The sequence below is a fragment of the Rhinatrema bivittatum genome, chromosome 4 (genome assembly GCF_901001135.1).
Source record: "Rhinatrema bivittatum chromosome 4, aRhiBiv1.1, whole genome shotgun sequence".
NCBI classification, from domain to species: Eukaryota; Metazoa; Chordata; class Amphibia; order Gymnophiona; family Rhinatrematidae; genus Rhinatrema; species Rhinatrema bivittatum.
In genome coordinates, this window is record NC_042618.1 from 137804721 (window position 1) to 137817502 (window position 12782).

The window sequence follows — 12782 nt, forward strand, 5'->3', positions numbered from 1 at the left end:
CTCAGCGATCGGCCTTCCGGGAGGAAGGGTTGCTGGGAATGGTAGTTGTAAACTTCTAGCAAACTACAATTACCGTCAACAAGAAAGCTTAATACGCAGGCGCATACACCTTCGACTCTAATCTCAGTCTATCGCTTCTCTGTGGGATTTGTAGTCCATTTGTCCCGAGCCAGTCTTTTACGTGTACACTGAAGTGGATGCTAGTAGACTTCATCTCCCGGTAACCATCGCAGTGGGGCAGCCTCAGAAGTTGGGCACTGGGCCGTGTAAATGTCCCCGAGTGGCTGAGAGTCACGTGTGGTATCCGTTGCTTTCATCTGTGATCGCAGTGAGGCTCTCTTATTTGTTCCTTTCATTTTCCCCCCTTTAGTTTTTTTCCCCCTTTTTTGTTTCTTCTTCTCCTTGTGGTGGAAGACGCCGGTTCTTAAGCCGCGGACTGAATCCTGCCTTCCGCGGCCCCCTCTCGTTTTTATGAAAGCATGAGCGATAACGATGACATCGAAGTCGAAAGCGACGTGAGTCCTTACCCATTTTCTTTTTTGGCTTGTTTTTTTTAGATTTAATTTGTTTGATGAGGAGGGAAGGAGGAAGAGGAAGAAAAAATAAGAATTGACCGGGCTAATGCTAGGCCCTTGGTTCCCTAAACTGATGATCGCTGCTGCCAGATTTTTCAATTATCATGAGGGTGATGGTGATTATTGACATCCAGAGCACGAATCCTGTCAGCTTCTGCGGCCCCCCCCCCTGTACACATACACATCTTATAGAGGAGGGGAGAGAGCGTTCTCTCCCTCTTTTGCACTCGTTTCGGATTTCTATCGATCGTTCTCTTAAATCTTTCACAAATACACAAACTAAAAGTTATCCCGTTTGGCTATATTTTTCTGTTTTGTTCTCGCTCCTCTTTCAGGAAGAGCAACAGAGGTTTCAGTTTTCGTTATGTCTTTCGATTTGACTGTATATTGTATTTTTTTGCAATCTAGTTCCCTTCCCCTTTCACTTTTCTCTTCTTATTATTTCCACTTTGCCTAGATAAAAGGGGAGGGGGAGCGAGAATTGCTGCTGTTTTTAAGATTGTGGCCTAAGTGATGCAAGCACACCCTAGGCGGAGAGAAAAGAGTGTTTTTAAATATGGATGTGAATACGAACATTGTAGATTATTTGTATGAGGGAAGGGGATGAACCATATTAATTTGGTAGAGGTCCAGTATCAGTCGGTGGTTTTTTTTGGGCTTATATGTATAATTATCTTGTGATGGTAGGGTGTGCAGTCAGAAATCTATATACGTGTGCTTCTGGTGTATTGTATGGCATAAGGAGTAAAGCATACCTTCTGTGTGCGTGTCTAAAACCAGATTCGGCTAACCTATGATTAAAATCATCTATTCTATCTGAAGTTTGGAGGATGGCCAATGTGATGCACATCTTTAAAATGGGTTTTAGAGTTGGTCTGAGAAACTATATACCGTGAGCCTGACTTCAGTACTGGAAAAATCCTAGAACCCATTCTAAATAATAAACTCACATAACATATAGAAAGGCATGGTTTATTGGGACACAGGCCAGAATGGATTTACACAAGGTTAATTTGCATCACCAATCTGCTATATATTTTTTGGAAGAGGTTAATAGACATGGATAATAGTGATCCAATGGAAATAGTGTATTTGGATTTTCAGAAGATTTTTTGACAAAGTTCTCTATGAGAAATTTCTGAGAAAAATAAAAAGTCATGGGATAGGAAGTAATGTCCTGTTGCGTATTGCAAACTGGTTAAAAAATAGTAGAGAGTAGGAATAAATAGTTTTCTCAATGGAGAAACAGTGGTGTGCTTGAGGAATCTGTACTGAGATTGGTGTGGGGTTTTTTAAATATATTTATAAATGATCTCAAAAAGGGAGCAATGAGTGAAGTGATCAGATTTACAAATAATACAAAATTATTCCGAGTAGTAAAATCACAAGTGGCTTGTGAGAAATTGTAGGAAGACCTTGCAAGACTGGGAGATTGGGCATCCAAATGGCAGATGAAATTAAATGTGGACAAGTGCAAAGTGATGCATATTGGGAAAAGTAACTTGCACTATAATTACATGATGTTGAGTTCCACAGTATGAATTACCTACCCAGGAAAAGGATCTGGGCATCATCGTGAACAATACTTTGAAATTCTTGGCTCAGTATGCAGTGGAGATCAAAAAAGAAAACAGAATGTTGGGAATTGTTAGAAAAGAAATGGAGAACAAAATAGAGAATGTCATAATCCTCTATATCGCTTCGTGGTGAGACCGCACCTTGAGTTATTGTGTGCAGTTCTGGTCACCACATCTCAAAAAAAGATATAGCTGAACTTGAAAAGATACAGAAAAGGACAACCAAAATGATAAAGGGGATGGAACGTCTCCTCTATGAGGAAAGCCTTAAGAAGTTAAGGCTCTTCAACTTGGAAGAAGAGAAGGCTGACGGGGGATATGATAAATGTCTATGAACCATCAGTGGAATAGAATGGATAAATGTGACTTGGTTATTTACTCTTTCAAATAATACAAAAACAAGGGGACGCTTCATGATGTTAGTATATAGCACATTTAAAGCAAATTGGAGACTTTTTTTCACTCAGTGCATAATTAAACTCTGGCATTCATTGCCAGAGAATGTGGTAAAGACAGCTACCATAGCTGGGTAATAAAAAAGGCTTGGACAAGCTCTGGAGAAAAGGTCCATAAACTTGGGGAAAAGCCACTACTTATCTCTGAATGTTAGAAGCTTGGGATCCATCTACTGTTTGGGATCCTGCCAGGTACTTGTGACATGGATTGGAAACAGGATACTGGGTTTGATGGACCGTTTTTGGAGCAGGCCTGCACGTGCCGCGAGCAGAGTCCATCCTGCTCTTGGCAAAAATGGAGCAAGTCCTGGCATGCTGTGTCACAGCGAAGAGGGTGCAGGACCCAGCGACCGCGAGCGGAGCCCATCCTTCTCATGGCGAAGAGGGAGCGGGAGCAGGAGCAGGCTCCGGCGTGCTACGTCACAGAGAGGCAGAAGTAGGCCCTGGTGTACTGTATCACGGCGAAGAGGGAATAGGCCCCAGTGAGAGTTAGTCTGTGTGTGTGTGTGTGAGAGAGAGAGCATGTGTGACGGTGAGTGTGTGTGCCAGAGAGAGAGTTTATATGAGGAGATTGTGAAGAAGTGTGTGCATATGTGAGAGATTGTGAGCTGGTGTGCATGAAAAAGGGATTGTGTATAAATGAGGGAGCTTGTTTGTGAGGAGGGAGCCTGAGTGAAGGGACGTGTGTGTGAGAGAGGGAGCCTGTGTGGGTGTGTACAAGAAAGAAAAGGGAGCCTGTGTGTGTGTGTGGGGGGGGGGGGGGTGCAGGAGATGTGTGAGAGAGAGAGGGAGAACATAAGAACATGCCATACTGGGTCAGACCAAGGGTCCATCAAGCCCAGTATCCTGTTTCCAACAGTGACCAGTTCAAGTTACAAGTATCCAAACATTAAGGGCCAGATTTTAAATCACCTACGTGTGTAAGTGGCTTTATGTGCATTGGGCCAATTTTCAAAGGCCCGGCCACACGCATGAACCCCGGGACGTATGTAAGTCCTGGGGTTGCTGAAAGGGGCGGTTTGGGGTGCGGGGCTAGAGGTGCCAGGCACAGCAGCCATTTGCTGCTGTGCTGGGGAATAGGGTGCCGGCAGGCGCAAAAGGTAAGACAAGGCATTTGGGGAGGGTTTAGGATAGGGAGAGGACAGGATAGGGGGTTGGGAAGTTCCCTCCCAGTCCGTTCTTTAATAGCAGTGGACTGGGAGGGAAATGAGGAAGGCCCCGATGCGTCGCTGTGCGTAATTGCGAAATTCCTCCCCTCCTTGTGCACGCCGACCCGGCATTCTATAACATGCGCGTGCATCCTTTCATGATTTTGTAGACCTCTATCATATCCCCCCCTGTATAAGAGATGTGTGCAGGAGAGAGAGGAAACCTATATTTGTTTTTGGGGGGGGTGTATGTGCACAAAAGAGAGGGTCAGGGGGAGCCTGAGAGAGGGATCAAACTCTGGGAGTGGAGATAGAGTGGAAGGGGTTGAGCCTAGTGGAGGACTTGGGGCAGGGCTGAGAAGGCAAAGTGAAAAGAGACTGGCCAGGGGAGTAGGGAGAGAGGGTGGAAGGAACAGTCTTACAATGTACTTCTAGGGAAATTTTGCTCAAAATATTTAAAATTCTGCATCTTAATTTAAAATTTAATACAGTAAAAAAAGTTATTACTTCGACTGTCATGTATATTGTATTGTTTTGACCAATATAAATTATGCAGAATGTTACAGAATTTTCCATTTTTTTGTGCAGAATTCCCCCAGGAGTACTGTTTGAATGGTTCAAGAGATAATGTGTATACAGACTGACAAAGCAAATACATAAGCAATTTCTTTTAAGTGCTTAAAAGGACATCAGTCTGTATTTGATTTCTGAAGCTAATAAGCCTTAAATCATAAATTGTAGTTTTTACATGGGGCTGCTGATCTGAGTACTGAAATTAGTTTCTAACCTTAAGGGGAAAAAAAAGTTCTTTGGGCTAGCTAAGATGACAAAATATCTTTTTCTAGTACTGTGGCTTCAAAAGCGAAAAGGGAGAGGCTCTTCTAATAAACCAAGAAGAGGCAGATTTGTCAAACAACTTTCTAGTGAGGAAACTTATGAAAGAAATGAGCATATTAAAAAATGGGCTGGCATGATGGATCATTTTGAATGGCTGACAAGATCTTAGCCATGCATCTAACGGTCATTTCTGCTGCCCTGTTAAAATCATAGTTTTCACTCCTTACTATTGGTGCAAGAATGGAAAGAAAGCTATTCATCAAAGAATCTGCCAAACAGGCCGATACAGTTCCGACGCGTAAAAAAAAGTGCGGCAGTGTCCGGCGCCCGCTCATTTGACGCATGCACATTTTGGGTCGCAATCCGCTTGATTCAGTATTCAAATCAGACGCAAATCCAAGCGGCGCCAAAAGCGCGCCTATCAAGCGGTAGGCATTCGCAATCGATTTTACTGTATAGGACGTTATAGAGAGCCTATACAGTACCCAGGATGCGCTGCTTCCATACATGTCATTTCTATGGAATGGACCCGCAGAGCCCTGGAGATGCCTAATTCGAGACGCCGGAGGAAGGTCGGATGCAGCGTCCTTCTCCCGGTGTCCGAACAGGCGTCCGTACAGGCGTTCGTGTCTCCGCCGGACCCGCGGAGCCTCAGAGATGCCCAGACAGAAAAATGCTACCGTTGGATATTCAAAAACAACACATTATACATACCTCCTCCGGTCTTTGTGCCGGGTTCTGCTGTTGGCTGTTGTCTCCAGTAGGCGGTCTAGAATTCGTTCGCAGAGCATTTCTTAATCTCACTCTCACCCATAGAAAAAAGTTCGCCAAAGCCAATATATACATGTAGTCCATGATGTTGTCCGTTGGATATTCATGACTGTCAAGAGCACAGTACCACACTAACGCCAGGGTCAGGGTAGCGGTAAAAATAGAGGGTAAAGACGTGCTATTTTGGGCTCGCGTTACTGTATCAAGGGGAATTTGAGGTAAAACTTTTTTTTTTTTTTTTCCCCTGAGGCCAGAAGTGGAAACTGAAAAAACTTCTTTTGAAATGCTTTCGGTCTTACAATGATACTTAAAATGTTTTTCAAGACATGTTTTTAAAATGTTATTATCTGCCCATTAATCAATTACTCAATGCACAATCAAGCTGTGGAGGCAATTAGGATAGCAGAATTTAAAAGAGATTTGGACATGTTCTGGTGGTAGGGTCCATAAAATCGTTTAGCCAGGTAGACTAGGCCAAGCTATTGCTATCTCTGAGAGCGAGTTACAAGAAATAGATCTGCCAGGTACTTATGACCCAGACTTGCTACCCTTGGAGACAGGATGCTGGGTTCAGTGGCTCTTGGTCTGACCCAGTATGGCAATTCTTACTCTTTCAAAATACCTGCTCTTGATTATGTAATATCAAGATGTAAGATGGAAAATATTTGGTAATTACAGTGCCAGTCCTGAGCAAAGTATTGTGGTTGCTGTGTTAGTCTACCTGAACATGTAGATTGTGTTCTCTCTCTTCTGTAAACTGCTTTGCATTGTACCTTGGTATGAGGAAGGCAGTCTAGAAATGCAAATTAACATTAGCATTGACAAATAAGAGTCGACAAAGAGGATGCTTAAGTGTGCTGAGACTTGGAAGAACATGCTACCAGTAAAAATGTAACATTTTGCGGAAATCTGGCAGTGAGGGACCTCCCCTACCCCCGAAATTTTGTGGAAAATTGAAATACACACAATACTTATTTAAAAATTTCCTTTACCGTTTTTACATATTCTTCTTCTTTTTTAAATATTAAAGGGTAGAGTTTAAAAGCTTGCGTGTGGGTGTACATGTGTGTGCGCTACCCGGCGCGCACACATTAACCTGCGGATAGAATACTTGCTCGACTTGCCATCCATCCCCCATAAGAAAATACACAACACATTTAACTGGGATTTAAATAGGCCGTAGTTTATTAACACAAACTAACCCGAGCCCTTACAACTTAATGCACAACCCCAACTTACCCCCCCCACCCTTTCTTCCCCCTTTTCTCCACCACCTTGCCTCTAGTGGTGAAGGAACAGCAAACCCCAACCCCTACTCTGCCTACTCCACCTCGGACCAGCAAGAGTAAGTTCATACCGAGAACCTGGCCCCTTATTTCTTTGGTCCTCCCGTGTAGCGGCCCCCAGCTACACGAGGCTTGCACCACTGTAAACTCCCCGCCTTACAAATTCCTCTTGGGCTCGGGTTTACCACCACAAAACAAGTTGACTAAGTCAACTTGTTCCTCCCAAACTGCGGCCAGCTACCATTTCCTAATCTCTCTTTCTAACCCTTCCTGTATGGAGTTATTAAACAAGTCCATACCCTCTTCAGATAAATGGACCCCATCATCACTGAATAACCCAACTTCCACCTCCCAGGACCAGGGGTGCCTAATCCAGAATCTCCCCCTTCTCATCCCATCCATTTTCTCATTTGTCTGTTCAACTTTTTGACTCCGGAGTGCTAGATTACCCCATCCTTATTTCGCAATCGGAGAATGACATCAGACCATCCTATGCGTACCCGGGGCCATCTTATCATTATCTACGATAGGTCTTTCTTCATGCAGATGAGTAACTCCCTGCATGATTTAGACCCGATATCATTCCCCCCCTAGGTGTATGAGGAGAATATTTGGCGCACCCCACATTTCGATCCTCTCATACAGGAAAGGTAGGCGTTCATCCCAACCCATGCCCCGTTTACTAAACCAGGCTAAATGCCAACCCACCCTTTCTAAATTCAAGTGCTCCCCGTATGGACGCTTCAGCACTCTTCTGTGCGCCCGGTGTATGTATGAATGGCCCACGATCCAGGCACATCCTTCGAAACGCCGTACCCCTATTCGCTCTGTAACATAAAATGCATGACGTTAGTTATCTCCCTCCCCCCCTCCCTCTAGCACCCTCACTCCCTTCAATGTTTTACAAACGTTCGAAAAGCATTCGACATCCACCGACCCAAACCCTTCTGCCGCTGTGGTGGCTGCACTGATGCGAAACAAATGTGTACTGTAAAACTACTCGACCTTGCCATTTTTTGCGATTGTCGCACTCAACACCCTGGCAAATTGGTAATGTGTCAAAGGACTCCCGTCCTCGTGTACCAAGAAAGATCCCCCCATTCGAGGCCGGATTTCCAAATACTTCCGTGCCTGCCGAACTGGATACACTATATTGTTCACATCTGGAACCAGCGTAATAAAAGCACCTTTCCCTCCCTGATCCATTTTCGACTTAAGTATAAACAATCTCACCTTGGAATCGTAAATCTGCACGCACTGGAATCTTAAACCAACATCTCTTTCACTATGCCGTGATTTAGCTACCAATTCACTTACCCTCATGGCTCCAAAGAACGCCCACGAAAATGAGACCCTAAACAATGTCACCTCGTATTTTGACCAGCATACTTCAGGCAATTGTACAGACAGGCAGGCCAAATCAGCATAATGAATGGGCCGTCTCTCATCCTCCAACTTTCCCAAATTGCGCTGCCATCCCCCTAACACTTTTCTCACCCGAAAACTGCTTAATGGATTACCCCATCCTCGTACTTTCTGGAAGAAGGCAAAACCCGCCAATTGCGAACGAACTGTAGCTACTGAATACCTTGCTTCTTAGCCCAGGTTATGAATGCCCTACGGCCTGGTCAGACGCTGTTCCCTTGTGCCACCCTCTGGTTTCCAAAAAACTAGTCACTGTTTTAGCTCCTTGAATGTATGCCTTCCAAGTTGCCAGGGCTACCGAGCTCCATATCATCGCCCACTCCTCTTCGTCTCCCTGCCAGATGCTAAATCCCTGCCGTCTGTCTCCAAGCTGCGGGCACCCATAGCATTCTGCGGGGACACCAGTAACATTGCAATGCATAAGCCCACTCGCAAACCATCTCCATCAGTGCCTGTTGAGAGATTCTGAATTGCCCCTGGCACTACCAGTGCCTTCCTCCCCTGTACTTGCTGGCCTACCTCTCCTCCCCCCTTCCTCTCCCGTAAATGAGACCACCCACCTTACTACTATACTGTAAATTTTTTTTTGTCCTTTCCTTACATGAGTTACCCCTTAACTTTACCGCTGCTCCCTTCCTAACTCGAATTACCCCGCAATGACACCCTCCATTAAATTGAGCCTGCCCTACCCCTATCCCGCCCCCCCGTGTTACTGTGTGCGCTTTCCCTGTTTCGTTACTTTGTTAGCAGGCGGCCGCTGCACCACCGTGCATTTAGACACTGGGTGTGCCCCATTACAAGAAGAGCAAGCATGTCTAAATTTACATTCCGGGAATAAGCAGGTGGCTCTGTTGAATCTCCAGCATACGTCCGTAATGGATGACGCTGGCCTGGGGCCAGTTCTTTTAATCGTATTCCACGCACCTTTACCTGGAAATGAAGGCCCAGCTCCTGTAATCCCTCGCCCATTCTCCCCTGTATTAGCTCCCTGCATCAACCTCCCCGACCCTGCACTTTTGTTGGTCATTTGAGTTAACCATAAGTTTATATCCTGCGTACCCTACGACATAAACCTATTCCCAGCCATTTTTTCCCTGAATCTTTCATCATAGTTGAGCCATGCCCAACCATCATAATCCTTGAAGGACACCCAAAATGCTATCCCCATAAGATAGCAGGGCCCCTCTTTGCTCAGGTTGGTAATGGCCCACCACGCTAGCTAACCTAAAGAAACCCCTAACCCAATTGATTATGTTTTTGGGAACCTTTGTGCCGGCGTTATGGCTCTCCTTCTTCTTCTTTCACTTCCTACGCTGCCTCTTATCGCCCCTCCTTCCATCTAACAGGCGAAAAATGTTTACATATCTCCTTCTCTTTATTTGACTGCGTAACTTCCTGGGGACTCCTTCCCATAATTCAGTTAAGGCTAAGGCCGGGTGCCCCATGTCCTGACGGCTTGTTCCCGAGACACGCCTGAACTTCGCTGAATCACTTCTGGCAGAAGTGGAAGAAGTAGAGGAATCAGAGCTAGAACAAGAGCTGTTCGAATACTCTGTTCTTATCTTCCCTGCTTTTTTCCTAGCTTTTTTAAAAAACTTTTCTGCATCCTCATTACCTTCTGCTGCTCTGTGCAGAATGCCCGACATTGGTTCCATTGTTCCCCCTTTTCGCCGACTCATCTCACTGCCTGCTTTGAGGGACCACCTCATCCCTGGTCCTTTCCCTCCTCGGCTCCTGAAACGACGTGCTTGGAATCTCCTCCTCTTCTGCACCTGAAACCATAGACAAACCAGCAGCAGTCTCTGTCCCCAAGCTAGCTGCCCACTGCCTGCTTGCTGCTGTAGTGGGAAACCCAGATCCAAACTGTGAACCCTACTGCGCATCACCCCTTCCTCTATCTCCCCGGCCCTGCGCTGACGCCGTGTGCTAAAATGGATCACCGCTGGAGGCCTGATAACCCCTTTCCCTACCCCTCACCATCTTATTCCTACCGAGGCTTCCGGAAGCAAATCCCTCCCCACCCTTGCTCCCCTGTTCTCAATTGTGGATTCCTTAAGCGAGGAAATCGTGTGCCCACACCACCGCATGCATTCCTTTCAGGTTCCCTGCTCTTCTCAAAACGTGCCTCCACTTGAAAGGTCACCCGATGGGCTCCCCTACTGTGACCCCCGTACTCTCTGACCGGCTCTGGACCCGTCTTTTGTCCGCTGCTCCCTGCGCGGTCTGCTCTCGCTCACAGGATGTTGACTTGTCCTTCCCGCCCTCCAAAAGCAGTCTTGACATTTCTCCTGCCCATCTTCTCTCTTCCTTTCGCCGCTGAAGCGCCCGTTGGAGAGTTGTCGTACCCGGACCTGGCCTCCTCTGCCCCTGCCTGTGCACCGCCGTTTCCCATGGGTGAAACTGGGAGATGCCCTGGGGTTACAGTTGACGAACAGGGCAAGCCAAACTCGGGGTTGGGGGGAAGTCACTGCCCGAGGCGCTGAGGGAAATGTCGGGGGCTCGATGTCCGGATCAGTACGCTCTCGCCTACCGCAAAAACGTCATCGTCCGGCACCGCATCTGGGCCACTTTCACCGGAGCTTGCCTCCTGACGTGGGTGGTTGGGGTGAACGGGTGGAAAAAGGGGAGCCCAGCCTAGGCGATTGCCCTCGAACATGAATAAGGCCTGGCTGACCTCTACGGCCTCTCTTGGATGTTGAAGAGGAGACCGGCTCCGGCCTACCCACCTTTTCTTTACCACGCGGCATCAGGACGATAGTTTCCAATGGCGGATACTGCAAGGTGAGCCGGGCTCTAACGTATGTATATATTAATTAATTAATTGTAATTAAAATTTTTTATTTTTTTTTTACCGGTGAGGTGCCTAGTGGGTACGACAAGTCTTGCCGCCTTCGTTCCTTCGCAGAGGCTGCTGACCGTTGGATCTGCAAGTCACCCTATGCCTCAAATCATGGGTACCCTATTGGAGGCTGCTAAGCGCAGCCCTAAAGCTTTCCCCATTGGCCCGTTTTCTCGCCGTCCCATGGATCCCCCTCCCTCTAACAGCTTACCTAACCCGCTCGCTGATTCTCCCCAAGTTATAGTCGCAGTGCAAGACAGGCTTGTGCTGCTCCTCTTGTATGCCCGATTTTAAGAACATAAGAAAATGCCATACTGGGTCAGACCAAGGGTCCATAAAGCCCAGCATCCTGTTTCCAACAGTGGACAATCCAGGCCATAAGAACCTGGCAAGTACCCAAAAACTAAGTCTATTCCATGTTACCATTGCTAATGGCAGTGGCTATTCTCTAAGTGAACTTAATAGCAGGTAATGGACTTCTCCTCCAAGAACTTATCCAATCCTTTTTTAAACACAGCTATACTAACTGCACTAACCATATCCTCTGGCAACAAATTCCAGAGTTTAATTGTGCATTGAGTAAAAAAGAACTTTCTCCAATTAGTTTTAAATGTGCCCCATGCTAACGTCATGGAGTGCCCCCTAGTCTTTCTATTATCCAAAAGAATAAATAACTGATTCACATCTACCCGTTCTAGACCTCTCATAATTTTAAATATCTCTATCATATCCCCCCTCAGTCGTCTCTTCTCCAAGCTGAAAAGTCCTAACCTCTTTAGTTTTTCCTCATAGGGGAGCTGTTCCATTCCCCTTATCATTTTGGTAGCGCTTCTCTGTACCTTCTCCATCGGAATTATATCTTTTTTGAGATGCGGCGACCAGAATTGTGTACACAGTATTCAAGGTGCTGTCTCCTCATGGAGCGATACAGAGGCATTATGACATTTTCCGTTTTATTCACCATTCCCTTTCTAATAATTCCCAACATTCTGTTTGCTTTTTTGACTGCCGCAGCACACTGAACCGACGATTTCAATGTGTTATCCACTATGACTCCTAGATCTCTTTCTTGGGTTGTAGCACCTAATATGGAACCTAACATTGTGTAATTATAGCATGGGTTATTTTTCCCTATATGCATCACCTTGCACTTATCCACATTAAATTTCATCTGCCATTTGGATGCCCAATTTTCCAGTCTCACAAGGTCTTCCTGCAATTTATCACAATCTGCTTGTGATTTAACTACTCTGAACAATTTTGTGTCATCTGCAAATTTGATTATCTCACTCGTCGTATTTCTTTCCAGATCATTTATAAATATATTGAAAAGTAAGGGTCTCAATACAGATCCCTGAGGCACTCCACTGTCCACTCCCTTCCAGTGAGAAAATTGTCCATTTAATCCTACTCTCTGTTTCCAGTCTTTTAGCCAGTTTGCAATCCACGAAAGGACATCACCACCTATCCCATGACTTTTTACTTTTCCTAGAAGCCTCTCATGAGGAACTTTGTCAAACGCCTTCTGAAAATCCAAGTATACTACATCTACTGGTTCACCTTTATCCACATGTTTATTAACTCCTTCAAAAAAGTGAAGCAGATTTGTGAGGCAAGACTTGCCTTGGATAAAGCCATGCTGACTTTGTTCCATTAAACCATGTCTTTCTATATATGTTCTGTGATTTTGATGTTTAGAACACTTTCCACTATTTTTCCTGGCACAGAAGTCAGGCTAACCGGTCTGTAGTTTCCCGGATCGCCCCTGGAGCCCTTTTTAAATATTGGGGTTACATTTGCTATCCTCCAGTCTTCAGGTACAATGGATGATTTTAATGATAGGTTACAAATTTTTACTAATAGGTCGAA

The 12782-nt window shown here is 45.6% G+C and overlaps 1 protein-coding gene across 1 annotated transcript in view; it reads left to right on the forward strand.

Moving 5' to 3' along the window:
* Window positions 1-223: 223 nt before the first annotated feature.
* The window catches only part of MAX (MYC associated factor X), a 157209-nt gene continuing 144650 nt past the window's right edge, over window positions 224-12782 (forward strand). The window contains exon 1 of the mRNA XM_029598891.1: window positions 224-515. Within this exon, the coding sequence (XP_029454751.1) occupies window positions 480-515 (36 nt within the window). The 5' untranslated portion in view covers window positions 224-479. The remainder of the gene's footprint in view (window positions 516-12782) is intronic.